The 17,552-nt window shown below is 45.7% G+C and overlaps 1 protein-coding gene across 1 annotated transcript in view; it reads right to left on the reverse strand.

Annotated features, from left to right (window-relative positions):
* Positions 1-952: 952 nt before the first annotated feature.
* Positions 953-17,552, reverse strand: part of LOC110332460 (multidrug and toxin extrusion protein 2) — a 37,837-nt gene continuing 21,237 nt past the window's right edge. The window contains exons 9-17 of the mRNA XM_021213706.1: positions 12,772-12,885; positions 11,841-11,908; positions 9,833-9,941; positions 9,057-9,132; positions 7,782-7,851; positions 6,536-6,668; positions 3,374-3,468; positions 2,008-2,062; positions 953-1,743 (exon numbers count right to left, since the gene is read on the reverse strand). Of these exons, the coding sequence (XP_021069365.1) occupies positions 1,508-1,743; positions 2,008-2,062; positions 3,374-3,468; positions 6,536-6,668; positions 7,782-7,851; positions 9,057-9,132; positions 9,833-9,941; positions 11,841-11,908; positions 12,772-12,885 (956 nt within the window). The 3' untranslated portion in view covers positions 953-1,507. The remainder of the gene's footprint in view (positions 1,744-2,007; positions 2,063-3,373; positions 3,469-6,535; positions 6,669-7,781; positions 7,852-9,056; positions 9,133-9,832; positions 9,942-11,840; positions 11,909-12,771; positions 12,886-17,552) is intronic.

Consider the following 17,552-nt stretch of genomic DNA (forward strand, 5'->3'; position numbering starts at 1 on the left):
TCCCTGAGAAAAAGGGGTATAGTTTCACTCCTCACAACTCTTCTTGAAAATAAATGACTTAAAACCATGGATTGGCTCTTCTCATGGGAATCCGCAGAGCCAGAGCAATGGAGCAGGTCTTCCTCTATAGAGCTGCGCCTAATCTCATGCAGGAGGTCCTGTGTTCCCAGCCACAGTTTCCCCCAAGCCCAGCAACCCGCTGAGCAAGCCCAGGACTCTCCTCCCCTTGGGACCCAGCTGGAGCGCTCTCCTCCTATCCTTTCCCCTTTGGCCTCAGGCTAGAGCCAGCCCTTCTGGCTCCTAGTCCATTCTCAGCTCTTCCAGACATTGAGTGGTGTCTGAGGTGTCCAAGAGCTAGAACCTGCCATCCCTGGCCTTCATGTGGCCCAGGGACCAGCAAGTTTAACTCTGGCAATTCCCTGGGGACCTCAGACTGCGCCCCCCCCCAATCCCAGGGAATGGGGTCCTTTGGCTTTGTCTTTGTCTGTGGCAGCAGCATGGGGTATGCACAGTCAAACTTCCTGTATCCAGACCTTACCCAGGGGTCTGAGCCCTGAGTGGATGCAGGACCCCATTCTAATCCACATCTATTGATCACTCTGGGTGAATGGTAGTCATGGAGGCCGAGTAACACTGTGGGCTTTGCACCCCCACCCCAGAGTAAGGTGGGAAAAGTCTGGTATTCTTTTGTTGTCTTAGTATATAATTTTAAAAAAACTTTTATCTTAGATTTGTCCAAATTTTCTAGAGTAGGCTATGAAAATATCTTTCCTGGAAAGTGAAACCAAATCAAAGCATTGTGGGAGCCAATGATAAATGAATAGATAGATAGATAAGCATTTCATTTCTAATTAATAAGCAAATTGCCATGAAATTTTGTTTAAAGATAAAAACCTAAAAGTTACTTTTTTATGATTACCTTCCGATCCCAGATATTCTCAGCACACATTTTAGATCTGAGATATTTATTTTATAAATGTTTCTGTGGCACAGTTGCCAGACGGAGCTAGAACAGGTACCTGATAATCAGCTCACGCTGAGCGCAGCAGCAGAGGATGCTGGGGAGAGGAAAGCCAAACCGACACATTTGGAAATCATGATAAAGTCAATGGGGAAACGCGTTCTTACCAGCAGAGCTTCTGGGGGCTGGGAGCAAGTGATCGCTCAGTGTTAGAGTACTTGCCTAGTGTGCGCCGAGGGCCCGGGTTCCCTCCCCAGCACCTTCCCCCCAACCCCCCCAAATCTGGATAGCTATTTATTCATTTATCCGTTCATTCTCCCCTCCCTCCATCCTAGTGCTGAACATCAAACAAGGGCCTTGCACACGCTAGGCACATGCACTGCTCCTTTTGTGACCTGCAGTACGACAGGGCGGTATGGAAACATGACCAAGGACACGCTCACTGGCAGCCTTTCTAGCCGCAGTTGAGAGAGTGACAAGCTCACAGCCACGCTCAGGATGTGGCACACAGGTATTACCAGTTCACAGACTGGGGACAGTCCTATCTTAGCCACGGTCATTGAAAACTCGAACTACAATCCCTGCTATGAGGACAGCAATAGAAACAGTCAGAGCCATCCCACGATAGATAACCAGCTGTCTCCCCGTCAAGACCTCCCCAACAGTGGGCACTGCACACTGGCTGTTCTCTTCTACCACCAGCTGGCCGGTCTGGCTCTCTGGCCTGATGATATCAGGCAAAATCACTCCGTCAGTAACTTCTCTTTCCAAGATGGGCAGATCTGTTTGAAGAGAGCAGTTGGGACATTGACTTTGTCGTTGTGGTATTAAAAAACGACCCTCAATCATCAGCATTTTTTACATGAAAAATTTTATATCAAAACCACATTTTAACAGGAGAGTTCAGAGCTGATCTGACAAATTATGACAAAATATGAAAATTTTATTGTCACAAGAGCAGGGGCTCGTGAACTCAACCTCCCTGGCCAAACCGCATTTCCGACTTTATTAAAGCAAAAGCAGAAGTGTAAAGAGAAGTCCATTACCTGCTGGGGTGGGGGTCATCTCCTTGGTGCTTTTTAGCCCAGCTCGAACTTGTGCCTAAAAACAAGGCTACATGAGTAAGTAAAGGGGAAGCCAAGCCAAGATGTAGCTTTTTGTTAAAATTAAGGCTAGTGCTGAAAGTCTAGAATCTCAGAAACAGCCTTCCCCAGCCATGAATATGTCACATGATACACGAAGAGACAACAATGCCAGAAAATGGCTGCTCTTGTCCCAATGCTCCGCTGGCAGCAATAATGGAAAAACTGTGGGTTTAACACATTTGCCCTTATGCCTTTAGTGTCTCCAAACACAAATAAAAGGACCAAGATCTAAAGATCAGTGATGCCACCATCTAAAGCTTGTTTACTGACCAAGTCAATATCCATTTTTTCCCCTAAGACTTATTTATGTGTCCGGGTGCTTTGTCTGCTGAGGGCAATGTGCACGCAGTACCTGTGGAGGCCAGAAGATGACACTGGATCCCCTGGAACTGGTGTTACAGGCAACTGTGAGCTACTGTGGTGCAGTGCTGGTGCTGGGAACCAAAGAGGGGTGCTCTGGAAGAGTAGCCAGTTCTCTCAACCACTGAGCCATCTTTCCAGCCCCGCCCCCCCCAGTCCATATTCCATATATTCTATTCTCACAACACGTCGAGATGAATTGAAGAAACACACAATCAATCACCATTAGGCAAAGCCAAGAGGATCAGAAAAGGAAAATGAACTACTGAGCTCACCTCCTGTCTCCTTAAGAGTCCTTCCTCTTGGCCACTGACCCATCTTACATTCGGCCTCACCACAATGAGATGAGCCCTCAGTCTCTGCCCACACACTCATGTGGGTCACCAGCCCAGCCCAAGTGTCCCACAAATCACAAATACTTAACATATTACTTCTTTGTAAGAACAGAACCAAATACATTTTTTGTTTGTTTGTTTTTTTGAGACAGGGTTTCTCTGTGTATCCCTGGCTGTCCTGGAACTCACTTTGTAGACCAGGCTGGCCTCGAACTCAGAAATCTGCCTGCCTCTGCCTTCCGAGTGCTGGGATTAAAGGTGTGCGCCACCGCGCCCGGCCAAATACATTTTTTTAATTGAAGCCTTAAAAAAAGCTAATCAGCAGAAACTATTTTACATAAACACAAAAGTATTTTGAAGCCAATTCCTGTTGTCTTTGTCTTAAGCTGAGTGCTGTGGTCAGAGGACACCAGCCAAGCCTAATGAAGAGGACCTATCTCCCTGTGCCCTTTCACCCTCCTCATAGTGTGGTTCATGAAGCACTGTCTCAAAACTGATGGGATTTTCTTTATCAACCTTATCAACCACGGATCAAGTACTGATGCATTTTACAGTGACAAGAAGCCTGTTACCTGCTCTGCGACTCTGTTCCAGTTTGTCCTCAGGATGTAGATTAAATAGGAAAAGGCTTGGAAGAAGACGCAGACTATCAGTCCAGCCCAGAGGCCTGCGGACACAAAATGAGCACCGGCAGTCAGTTCTGTCCCCATGATCATTCAAATTCTTTCTCAATGACTCAGGATCGATGGAGCAAAATTTCAGTTAAATTAATTTCTCAAAAATTTTGGATAAACACAGAGCAGAGAAGACTGAAGTCTGCCCCTGATCTATCAGAGACGCTGAAGGGAGGAGACGGCAAGCAAGAAACCAAACAGGAAATGTCAAGAGTGGTAGGAATGTGGCAGACACTCTCTGGTCGCTGGTGAAAACCTGCAGTGGACTCTGAGTGAGTGGCCAGGTGTCTCCTGAGGTGAGAGCGGAGGGTGAGGAACCAGGCCAGGGAAGGCCCAGGCCAGCAGTACAGACGGAGGTAGGAGGAGCCTGCTGCAGGAAGCTGCCAGCGTGGGAGCCCCACAGAGAGGTCACGCCGGAAATGACAAGGTAGGAGAAGGCAGTGGAGGACTTGTAAGCCACAGGAGGAAACAGGAGTTACTGTTTATCCATGGTAATGGGAACCCATGAAAGGGGTTCATGCTGCTGTATACATGGATAGGTGTGAGAGCTGGGATTTTCAAAAGCTTGCTTTGAAGCCAAGCATGGTGGCTCATACCCACAATCCTAGCATTCAGGAGGCTGAAGTGGGAGGATAATGGTTCAAGGCTACCCTGGGATTCATAGTAAGTTCCAAGCCAGTCTCAGATACAGAGTGAAAATGTCAAAAAAAAAAAAAAAAAAAAAAAAAAGGATGGAGGGTAGAGGGGGAGGAAGAGGAAGTAGCTTGCTTGGAAGACATTCCTCCAACTGTTACATGAAAAATATGAAGACCTGAAGAATACAGAGATGAATGGTGGTTCACAACTGTCTATAACTCCAGTTCCAAGAGATTCAATCCCCTCGTCTGGCATCCATAAGCACTGCACACACATACACTCAAGGACACACATACTAAATAAATAAACCTTAAAAAGATATTGAGACTCTAAGAGAGCCCCATGAAAAAATATATATAAGAAGAAACTATCAAAGTGGTTTTTTAAATGTGGGTCAATGATATGCCTGAATGTAAGTGCAATGCCCAAAGAAGACAGAAGAGGGTGCTAAATCACTCTAGAGCTCAAGTTACAGCAGTCACTGCAGAGCACGCTGTGCAGAGTTAAGATGCTCTGTAAATTGGGACTAAGTCTTCCTATTTGTTTGTCAGCAGTTTGCTAAGATTGATTCTCGAATTTGCTCCTACAAAAACATTAAGCAGAAGCTAGAGTGGTCCCTATAGATGAGATGTAGACAGCACGTCAGAGTATACCCTTAAATGTCACGATTCTGTTCCTAGGAACTGATCCTAAGGCAAGGTTCAGGAACATATTAGTGGTGCACATGGGTTGGTGATCCTCCTGCCATGTTTTGTAAGCAGGAGCCATTCAACGCCCACTCCCAGAGATGCAGTGCAGAGGTGGCACATAGCACATCTCCTCTGCCAGCTGTAATTTCATGCTTTGCAAAGAAATGGGAGAGGGGGACACCATTTGTTACATGATGAAGATGTGCTGTTTGGACAAAAAAATGTGAGGAGTGATTTCCATACATATCATCGCAGTCTTGAAGTTCTCTAATTAGACTTTTAAAAACAGTTCTGAGGACGTAGCCCAGGGTATCCTGCGTGGTGGGCATCCCCAGCTCCAACTGCACTATTTTAAATATGAAATAAGGTTCATTGTTACTAAAGGAAATGCATAGCCAATGAAAACTTGAATATATACACAAAACACATATACAACTTTTAATTTACTTTGCACAATTCTACAGATTTTTGAACCTCAATAAAACATTTCTAAGAATGATATAATTTATTCATGTGGACAAGCAGAAGCTGAGATGACCTCAGAGCATAAACTTCTTTAAAATCCTAGGTTAAAACAGCTCCACAAAGACTTCTACACAAGTAAGTCACCCTCATCTCACTCAGCTTGCACTGGGACATACGAAAAAAAACTGAACGGATTTCATGAAGTAAGCAATGTATATAAACAATATTATATCATCTCTCACAAGGGCTGAGAGTGTGTCTCCATGGTAGAACATTCACCTGGCTCACGCAAGGCCAATAGCTCAAGCACACACACCCAGCCGAAACGCACATAAATAAAACTACAGTGAATCGCAAGATTCACAGTAATATAAAAATCTAGCAGATCAATTAGTGTATCACAATCAGGATGATTATGAGAAAGACAATACTCCCCACCTTCATATTTCATCTAAGGTTAAAAATTACACCAGAAAAGCATTTGTCAAATCCTCAGACTTTTTTGTTAAAAAGAGTCAATGAAACAGATTCCATAGTTAATTTAAAAGTTTTTTAAATTTATTATTTATGTGTATGATTATATGTGATTGTACATGTGATCTTGTATATACATAATTGTGTCTGTATGGTTATATGTTTATGATTATGCACACACACAGTGGTGTGTATGTGACTTGTGCATGTATGATTATGTGTGTATATGAGTGTGTGTGTATATGGTTGTGTATATGAGTATGCAGGTGTTTATGTGTGTGTGATTATGTATGGATGGTTGCGTGCATGATTGTGCATGTATATATGATTATGTGTGTGTAACTGTATATGGGTATATGACATGTGTGTAAGAGTGTGGATACACGCGTTATGAGGTCAGAGGGCAACTTTTAGGAGCTGGTTTTCTCCTTTGACAGTGGATTTCAGGGCCTGATTGGGGTGAGGAGTTCATGACAGGCACTGTTACCCACTAAGCCACCTCCCCAGTCTTCCACAGCCACTTCTTAAACATGACTTAAGTCATATGCACACACACACACTGCAGCCCCCAATCCATTGTGCCCTTTAGTGAAGAAACACTAGGAGCACCAGGAAGTCGTGAAAACCAATAATTCCACAGTCACCTCCAGGGCTCCTTGCTGCTGCAGCAGGCACCAAACAGGAATGCCTCCCTTTCCACAGAACAGCTTTCCAGTCAACAGCTTTACATCTCAAGCAACCTATTTTCCTGCAACAGTGAGATCTGGGGTGCATCTCTAAGGGATCAAACACATACCTATTATCCCAAGTTTAGCAGCAAACATCAGTGACACTCCGATAGGAAAACCAAACCCGTAGTAACCAATGGCGTTCAGGACAGCACCTATCTTTTGTTTTCCCGTGCCTCTCAGGACCCCGCCACAGGTGCCCTGCAGGGAGGAAACCGACAGCAGCCTGAAGTCAGCACCTGCTCATCACTTCCAGTTCAGAGTACAGTGTCGCTGTCCCATAGACCAAGCAGTCCCCAAAGCAGACATCACAGCCAAGATGAAGGAAAATGTCCTGTTTGAAACACTACTGGGAAAAGGCACACAGCAGCAGCTTGTGTTAAAGAACTGTCAGGTCGTGAGCTTTATGCTATGAACTTGACACCATCTAGAGTCACCTAGGAAGAGAGAACCTCGACTGTGAATCCACTCTATCACACTGGCCTGTGGGCATGTCTGTGGGGACTGATGTGGGAGGGACCAGCTCACCGTTGGTGGTGTCAACCCGAGACAGGTGGTTCCAGTTCCTACCTCCAGGTTTCTGCCTTAAGCTTCCATAAATGGACTGTGATTTAGGACATGAAAGTCAAAGAAACCCTTTTCTCCCCAAGTTGCTTTTGGTTGTAGATTCTGTCACAGCAACAGACAGGTGACATTATTTAAATTTCTGACTATCTCAACTGCTTACAGTTAGTTTACAAAGTCTCATATTGTCTGAAAAGTTAAAGGCTTTAATCAATAATGGCACCAGAGCAGGAAAGAGTGGGCATGGCTAAAGACCGCCCACAGAGGGTGGGTGTGGCTGAAGACCGCCCCCAGAGGGTGGGTGTCTTTGTCACTGTTCTCATCACTGCCTTGCTCACCACCTGTCTTCAGAGTGATATGGAGAAAGTGGAAGAAAGCCCACAGGAAGAGAAGCCAAATGACAATGACCTGGAAGTCAGGCCACAGAGAATAATTGTTCATACTGAAAATAAGCATTCAAGGATGGTTCTGGAGTGTAGCCAAAGGATATTAAAACACCTACAGGTCTGCAGAAGATGAGCCCAGGGAGAGACCTTCTGGTGGTCAGTGTAAGCTCATCCTTACTGGCCTGCCTTGGGAGTGTACAGCAGCCACCAAGTCACTGGGTCACCACATCACTGAAGGCATTCAGTGTGGAGGGACGGGGAGAACCATGGGGACCCTTGACCTTCACTCCAAACATTAGATCACAGATAAAGAAGCTAGGAACATTTTCCACACGTGCCAGAGTGAAAATTGCTGAATACTTACCGCAAGTGCATCAAACAGATGAAAGGGAGCAAAAATGGGCATCACTTGACTCACAAGGGAAATGATGTCCCTGTTACAGGAGAAGGACAGTAGTCAGCGACTTAAATACATCTGGGTTAGCAAGATGGCTCAGCTGGCAAAAGTGCTGTAGGCTGAGCCTGAAGAGCTGAGTTCTACTTCCAGGATTCACGTGGTGAAAGGAAAGAATCGACTCCCATAAGTTGTATACTGACCTTTATACACACACACACACACACACACACACACATACATATGCACACACATACACACATATATACACACACATACACACATACATATACACATAGACACATACACACACACATACCAACACATACCGCTACATAATTTTTTAAAATCACAAGCCTAGCATACATTACATTTTTTGGAAATCAAGTATATGATAAAATCATATTAATTCAGATTTTATTAATGAATAGAGTTTCTGACACTATGAAGATTTTTCTTCTTCTTCTTCTTCTTCTTCTTCTTCTTCTTCTTCTTCTTCTTCTTCTTCTTCTTCTTCTTCTTCTTCTTCTTTTCGAAATAGGGTTTCTCTGTGTAGCCCTGGCTGTCCTGGGACTCATTCTGTAGATCAGGCTGGCCTCGAACTCAGAAATCTGCCTGCCTCTGCCTCCCAAGTGCTGGGATTAAAGGTGTGCACCACCACTGCCCGGCATATTTTCTTCTTTAAAAAAAAAATCTTTTTTTAAACTTTTTAAGATATTTTGAGACAGAGTCTCACTAAGTTGTCCAAGCTGGCCTTGAACTTATCTTCCTGTCCTGAATTGCAATTATAAGCAGGTCTGGGCCACTAGGCCTGACAATGGTTCATGCTAGTCAACAGACAAGTTCTTGGACTTAAGTAATTATGTAATTATTGTTACAGAAAATACAATAGAACTGAAGGTTGAGTCTGTGATTTTTGCAAACAAGGCCTCAAATGAAGAGTTGGCTACCACAGACCGCCCTGGCCCAGGGCGTGCCCATCTGGGGGTGAGACTAACCCAAGTGCTGCCTTCTTTCTCTCAGAGCAAAACTCCACTCAGACCTGATGGGTGTCGTGGTACTGGAAGAGTGGGGTGGATTTTCGTGGGCTAGCACCATTCAATCTTGTTCCTCCTCTGATCCTACCTCTCCTTCCTGGTTGTGCTACAGGCTTTCCTGTGGCGCGAAGGGCAACACCCCCTCCCAAGCAGAAGCATGCAGGGAAGAAAGCATCAGAGCCAAGACAGTTCCTGGATGGCCACCTACTTGTCATTGGTGAAGATGTAGGCAACCACATCCTTCAAGGCTGCGAGTAGAAGTCCCACCAGGAGTGCACAGACACCTGGGAAATAAGGAGGAGTCACAGGAAACAACAGTTCTCCAGAACATGACAACGCTTCTCAGGGGAGATTTGTGTCGGTTAGTCACAAGGAACATGCACCTGCAGTCCCGGTTTTGTGGGAAGTTGGGGCAGAAGGCTCGCTTAACCTTGTGACCTGGGTGTTCACAACCAGCCTGGGCACCATGGTGAAACTCTGTCTCAAAGCAGTGTCACAGTGTAAACCCTAAGACCTGCTGTTCCCCATTCCTCCTAAGGGAGCAGGTTAGTCAGAGCTAGACCCTTGGGAACATGAGGCTTACACTAAGAATCTTTTTGTCTCTCTAATACTCAGGGTGAAACTTTATTCCCAAAGCGGAAGCAAGGTGACTGAATCATGAGGGCCCTGTTGCCAGGTGTGGGATAGATGTTTTCTAAAAGGACCTGGCCCCCCTTTTCCATTTCCTGCTCTCTCACCACAGGAGTTCACCCTGTTCCTCCCTACAAGACTATATAACATCGAGTAGATCTTGGAAGCTGAGGGCAGATTTCACCAGATAGCCAGACCTGGTGGTGGTACCTTGATCTTGGGTTTTCCATCCCTAAAAGCTGTCAGCAAAGAACTTTGTTCTTAACGAATCTACCCATCTCAGATATTCTGTTGTGGAGGCACAGACTCAGACATTACACTAACTTCAGTCTGAACATCAGGGACACTGCTCACCAGCACACAGAAGAACAGTGGTACAGGAACACCGGGCCTGGTCAGCGTTCCCTGCCCCCAGAGCATTGCCCACTCGGACGCTGGCAGCCACACCAAAGCCAAAGGGCACCTGGGGATGAGCAATCATAAGTCACGGTTAAAAACAAAGGAAAGGAAAGGAAGCCTGCATGTTAACTAAAAGCAGCAACTGACAGATGATAAGCGGAAAGACATTATTGATTATTTAGTTGGGGGAGGGGCTTGTATTATGCACCCAGAGGTCAACCTCAGACATTCCTTGTCCTTGAGAGCTGCCCACCTTGCTTTAGGGGTCTCTTACTGGGACCCGGGGCTCATCACTGAAGCACAATTGGCTGGTTGGGGTGGGGGTGGGGGTCTGGCTACAGTGATCTTCTTGTCCCTACCTCCCTGCCTCGAGGATTACACATGCCACATGCCTGACTTTTTATGTGACTTTTTCCCTTCCCCACTGTGACAACTGAGCCTCGGGCAGCACTTCTCTTCAGCTGCCCCTCCTCCCCTTCCAACAGATCCTTTGACAGATCCCTCATTCCAGAGGTGTCTGGTGACCCAGGGCCACAGCCAGCAGCCTCCACTGTTCCAGCCTTCACTTCTGGCTCCCTCTACATACTTCTCTTGGTCTTCTTCCTTCTTTTCTGGTGTCCTCTGGGTTTGTGGCTGAGAACCCTTCTAGTCCTGCCTTCTGCATACCAGGCCTCCTCTTAGTCTTCTTCTGTATTCCGAGATGAGCAACCACTCCCTTCTTTTCATTTTTATATTTATTTATTATCGAGGCAGGAACGCATGTAGCCCACGCTCTGTCTAATGCTAACAACTGAGTCCAGGGTTTCAGGTGTGATAAGCGTTCTATCAACTGAGCTGCACACTGCCCTCATTTTTACGATGGGGGGCTGTTATCCAAAATGGACTGTAATCCTTTTGCCCAGATGGCCTCTGTCATCTTTATGAAACAGGCAACCAGAGAACCTTGTAGTACCAGGTGCCTGTGCTGATCCTCATTTTGCATTCTGCAGCCGCACGCTGCCTTTCCACACACACACACACACACACACACACACACACACACACACACACTGCCCATTCTCTTCTCTCTTCAGTGGCAGCCTCCTAGTTCCTCACCTGGCAGCCTCCAGCAACCTCCTTCTGCTTGCCCAGGCCCACACACATCTTTCCCCTGAGAACAAATGGGCCTGCCTGCTGCTCCACCCTATCTCCACCCTTTCTCTTAGCAACCCCTGTGGCAGGCAGCACCACACAGTACCCCCGTTCTCAGAGCCTCTGTCCAGGTTCCACAGTGGGCTGCCAACCCTGGGCTCCCCAGGCTAGCTGCTCTCATTCAATTAGTCAGCTTAAACTACTAAGCAGAAAAATACTCCCGGATATCCCATTTAAAAGGTTTGATACATGTTAGACCCTGTTTTGTGGCTTTTGTTGTTTGTTTTTAATGTCTTGAGACAAAGTTTCCCTGTGTAACAGCCCTGTCTGTTCTGGATTCAATTTGTAGACCAGGCTAGCCTTGAACTCACAGAGATCTGCCTGCCTCTGTCTCCCAAGTGCTGGGGTTAGAGGCACATACCACCATGTCTGGTCCCTGTTTGCTTTTTGCTAGCTTGCTATACACAGGTAAGATTCTGAGATACTCCTGCTTCTTTTTCTGTCTCCTGAGCAGGCCACAGGCCAGAGGAGGAGAGGAGCTGATCCCCCACACTCCAAACCAAGTCCCAGCAGCAACTGCACACGGTTAACTGAATACGCCAAGCTTCCTGCTGTCTGTCTTCACTTGCAATGGGTAGCTATGGTTTCTGCTCAGTTGTATACACAACATTTGAAGCACAGAGAATTAGGTGAGGAGCCCATGCCACACGATGGGAGACAATATGGTTAGTACCCAGGTCCCCCTCCCCCTTCTCTGCACCTCTGTTAAATGTAATGACAATGGTCCAAGGGTTTTATACAAAGAAGATACAAAGTGTTCTCATATTTTTACCATGTAGGCGACAGAAGCCAGTTCATAGATGACGGCCTGGGCTCCCAGTTCTGTCACATTCACAAGGCCTGAAACAGCAACTCAGACAACACAAGTCAGACAGTAGACCGGAGGAACCAATTTCTTTTCGAAACTAGAACACATATATATTTATACATAGGCTCGTGTCTGTCTGTCTGTCTGTCTGTCTGTCTGTCTGTCTGTCTGTCTGTCTCTCTCTCTCTCTCTCTCTCTCTGTGTGTGTGTGTGTGTGTGCAACTGCACTATGTCTCTAGCTTCTAGCCCATATTTTCATTTAAGAGAAGCCAAGGATAGCCCAGATGCAAAAACCCTAGACACCTCTTCCTGGCAAGTTGCTAAAACTCTGGGCATAGCAAGTCAAGCGTTCACTCTACAAACCCCTGACCTATCAGAGAAGACACCCTGAGGACCAAAGTCGGGTAAGATGAGGTTCCTGGGTGGCAGGGTCTCAGGAGTCGAGTGGTACGAAGGGGAACAGGACAGTTTTGGGGACAACTGAAGGAGGCAGTGTTCACAGTAGGTCCCTGCTGCTGTCTGAACTATAAACATTACCAGAAACAAGACCAAAATAATTATAGGTCTGCAGAAACACGTGTCTCAGCTGACAAACAACCAAACTCAGCGGGAAGCCTGGCAAAGCCATGGATCGCACAGGGTGGTCAGAGAGTCAGGATAGCTGGGGAGTTTGTCATCCCATCCCACGAGCCTCCCTTTCCTTGATCACAAAATACAGGCGGCCATAGCAGGGTGAGAACCATGCCTGCGCATGCGCTGACGGCCGGCTGCGGGTTCGCGCCTGTACTGCAAGCCCCTACGAGGACCCCGAGGACCCCACAGAAGCTTCCACTTCTGGGAAATCTCTAGGCTGTCACTGCCCAGGCTGAGTGCAGGTTCCCCGGTACAGACAGACCTGCAAGGAAGGTCCCAATCTCGAAGGTCCACCACTCGATGCACACCATGAACATACTGGGGATGGCCAGGCGCGTGTAGGAACCCCACTCCTGGAAGCACTCCTTTGTCCACCCTGGAGAACAGGCAAGAGAGTAAGTGTGTACACTGTGTAACAGTCACCGCCTCTCGCACAGAGCCGGAGACGAGGGTGCCGGTTCCCCAGCAGGATACGGGGTGTCAGGGAAGACCACAGCTTGAGAGGGAAGAAACCAAACTGGCCTGTAAGAACCGGTCTCCAAAACCAAATGTATAAACACCCACGTGAGTTATCAGCAGGCACTTAACAGGCTGACCACCAGCAGCACCCCTCCCCAACAGCAAAGATGGTAGAAAATAGCAAAGACCCACAGATACAGAGAAGTGACAATCTTACGTACTGTTATTGAAAACATAAACATGAACAAATTCCTCTAGAAATGAATGATGGGAATCCCTACACAAGTCAGTAGGGTTGTTTGTTTGTTTGTTTTGTTTTGGTGTTTGTTTTTTGTTTGTATTTGTGTGTTTTTGTTTGTTTGTTTGCCTCTGTGTACAAAATTTGAAATCCCAAAATTGAAATGAGATTTAGGGTCAAAGAACACTTCGTATGTTCCTCCACAGGAGCCCAGAGTGCTGGATAGCTCTACATCAACTTAACACAAGCTAAAGTCATCTGGGAGTAGGGCCCCTCAAGTAAGATCAGGCTGTAGGCAAGCCTGTATGGTGTTTTCTTTTTTATTTTTTTTATTTTTATTTTTTTTGGTGTTTTCTTTTTTATTTCTTTTACTTAATTTTATTTTATGTGCACTGGTGTGAGGGTATCAAATCCCCTTGAACTGGAGATACAGATAGGTGTGAGCTGCTGTGTGGGTGCTAGGAATTGAACCTGGATCCTCTGGAAGAGCAGCCAGTGCTCTTAACCACTAAACCATCTCTCCAGACCCTCTATTTTATTTTATTTTATTTTATTTTATTTTATTTTTTATTCTCCTCTCATAAATTACATTCTGACTGCAATTTCCCCTCTCCTCATGCCTCCCAGTCCATCCCCACCTCCCCTCTCCCTCAAATCCCCTCCTTCTTGTTTTCTTTAAAAACAACAACCAAAAAAAAAAAAAAAGCCTCTGGGGGTTGGGGGAAGATCAACTGAACATGTCATAACAAGATGAAAATAAGACTAGGCACGAGCCCGCATATGAAGGTTGGACTAGGAGAAAAAGGGTCACCAGAGCAGGCAAGAGTCAGAGACATCCCCACTACCACTGAGAGGAGTCCCACAAGAACCCCAAGCTACACACCCGTAACACACGCAGAGGACCTGGCTCAGACCTGTACAGGGACCGTGGTTGTTGCTTCAGTCTCTTTGAGCAGCTGCGAGCCCTGCTTTGCTGATCCTGTGGGCTTTGTGCTTATGGTGCTTTCAACCCCTCTGGCTCCCTCATCCCCACCCCCTTCTTCACACTTCCCTGGCTTCATCTAGTGTTTGGCCGAGGGTCTCTGCATCTGCTCTGATGCAGTTGCTGGATGACGACGCCTCTCTGAGAACAGATGAGCTGGGTACTGATCTATGACTATAGCAGGATAACCTAAGGAATCACCTCATTGACTTTTTTTCCAGTTGTGTTTTTTTCTATCCTGGGTCTCTGAGTGGTCCAGCCTCTGGTTCTTGGCCATCCAGGCAGTTCATCCTGAGTGAGGTAACCCACTGCAGAAAGACACGCATGGTATGAACTCTCTAATATGTGGGCATTAGCTGTGATGGATAATCATGGTACAATCCACAGACCCAGAGGGGCTAGGTAATGTGGGCTCAAGGTGAGAAGCGTGGATCTCCCTGGAAAGGGGAAATAGATTTCATGGGTGTACTGGGGACAAGTGGGGTGGGAACAGGAGGAACGGGGAGTAGGGTGGAAGGAGAGAGTACTGGGAGACATGGCAGGAATTGGGAGATATTTTGGAGTGATGTAGAAACCTATCGAAATGAAAATTCCCTGGAGTCTATGAGAGTAACCTAGCAAAGTCTTCTAGTAACAGGGATTATGGAGTCTGAACTGGTCATGGTCTATAACCAGACAAGGCTCCCAGCAGTGGGACTGGGACACCAAATCAGCCACAAAACCTTAGACCTACAATCTGCCCTGCCTGCAATAGGGTGATGGTGGCATAGAACTTGTGGGAGTGGCCAGTCAATGATAGGTCCAACTTGGGGCCCATGCCTTGGAAGAGAGGCCTATAAGGCATTTTCTTAGCTAGTGATTGATGGGAGAGGGTCCAGTGCATTGTGGGTAGTGCCTCTCCTGGCCAGGTGGTCCTGGATTCTCTAAGAAAGCAGGTTGGACAAGCCACAGGGAGCAAGCCAGTAAGCAGCACCCCTCCATGACCTCTGCATCAGCTCTTGCCTCCAGGTTCCTGCTCTGCTTGAGTTCCTATCCTGACTTCCTTTGATGATGAACTGTGATGTGGAAGCACAAGTCAAATATAATAAGATAGCCTTGTAAGCTTGCCTGACTTACTCCTGGGTTCTCTCTCTCTCTCCTCTGCCGTGTGTGTATAAGTAAATCACTCTATACATTCCTGAGTTGTAGGATTTGTGCTGGAAGGTCAGATGTTATGCTGATGGGCTTGCTTTTTTTCTTACAGATTTCCTCCCCACACTGATTTTTGGTCAAGGTGTTTCATCACAGCAATAGTTACTGTCTAGGACAAAGACTAACCACAGAAGCAAGCCCTGAGACCAAGAGACCCTGCATCAGAAGAAGAAAATGCAAGCGTGAATGAGGAATGTTCTCAGCATCAGCCTTGGGCTTCCACAGACATTTACACACTACACCAAAGCACCTCTGAACATGTACACACACACACACACACACACACACACACAAGAAACGTAAAAGGCACAAAGGCATAAAAGGTTCAATAAAGTTATGGTAGAAAATGTCCCAAATGTGAGCAGAGAGGTGGCCATTCAGAGAAAGCTACAATTTGAACCCCAAACAGACAGACCTGAGAAGAATCCCCCCACAATACTCTACAGTGAAATTGCTAAGACTACAAAATAAAGAAATATTAAAATCTGTAAGAAATAAAAAGCACCTTGTAAAGGCAAGCCCATCAACATAACATCTGACCTTCCAGCACAAATCCTACAACTCAGAAAAGTATAGAGTGATTTACTTACACACACACACACACACAGAGAGAGAGAGAGAGAGAGAGAGAGAGAGAGAGAGAGAGAGAGAGAGATCACACAAGTAAGTCAGGCAAGCTTACAAGATTATCTTTAAAAGTGGGGCTGAAGATGTAGCTCAGTTAATAGAGGACTTGTCTAGAATGCAAGACTCGGTCCCCAGGCACTGGGACACCTGCCAACAATCAGGAGGAGGAGGGAGGCAAGAGCATCAGAAAATGAAGGCCATTTTCCACTCTGTATCAAGTTCAAGGCTTCCTAGGATACATGAGACTCTCTGTTTAAAAAACAAATAAATAGATAAGTAAAGCTATTTTAAGGGAAGCGCAAAGCCACCTGCCAACGCTGCAGAAGATACTTAGAGGAATCCCACACACAAAAGAGAGAGGAAAGCAAGCGTAAGCATGAGAGCACAGAATAACTTTATGATGCACAGATGAAAAAGGAAGGACTGGGAAAGAATTATGTCTCATTCAAAATGACATCAGCCCTTATACAAACACATGAATAAAATGATCATGCAAAATGAGAAAAGAATAAAATAAACAGCCAGCTCCACCATGAAAAAAATTAGAGGAAAACAGCAAAACCCTCCGAACAATAAATAACCCTGAGTGTGCATGGTCTCCATGCTTCAGTTAAAAGATACAAAGTATCTGATTGGACTGAAAGCAACACTTACCAACAAGAAGCACCCTCAGCCTTAAAGATGCGCACTCACAGAACTCGGGGTGGAAGGTTATACACCAATCGAATGGGAGCTGAAGCACAAGCAGACAGCGAGCAGAGACAGAAGGATTAAGAAGGCACCAAATGCTGCCAATGGGACGTCCATTAAGAGTATATGATATATAACTGTATGCATTTAACACTGGGGCCCCAATTACATAAATAAATACTGTAAGGCACAGCAAGGACGTATTAGACCAGATTCAGTAGTTTGGGATGATTTAAATACTTTTGTCTCACAAATAGATAGACCATCTAGACAAAACAAACCACCAGAAGAGAAACTTCCACATTAAAACATACCGGACGTGGCACACTCCTATGGAAGACATACCGTTAACAGCCATGGAATAGACATTCAACATGAAACTTTCTCTAAAACAGACCACATCTCATTCTGAAAAAAAAGTCTTATCAAATAAAACTAAATAACTTCTTTTCTACCATCAGATAATGGAAACAAACTAAAAGTCATTACTAAGAGAAACAACAGAAACTATACAAAGACCTGGAGATTGAACAGTATGTCATTGAAGAAATCAGGAAAGAATTTTTAAGATCTCTAGAAATCAAATGAGAATGAAAACGCAATTTATTAGATTCTTTGGAATGCACCTTTCTTTCTTAAAATGGTGTGTGTGTGTGTGTGTGTGTGTGTGTGAGAGAGAGAGAGAGAGAGAGAGAGAGAGAGAGAAAATGAGTATGTGAAAGTCTCTGTGTATATGTGTGAGAGAGAATGTGTGACTGTGTGTGTGTGACTGTATGTGTGTGAGAGAGAATGTGTGACTGTATGTGTGACTGTATGTGTGTGAGAGAGAATGTGTGACTGTGTGTGTGTGACTGTA

The sequence above is a fragment of the Mus pahari genome, chromosome 14 (assembly GCF_900095145.1).
Source record: "Mus pahari chromosome 14, PAHARI_EIJ_v1.1, whole genome shotgun sequence".
NCBI lineage: Eukaryota > Metazoa > Chordata > Mammalia > Rodentia > Muridae > Mus > Mus pahari.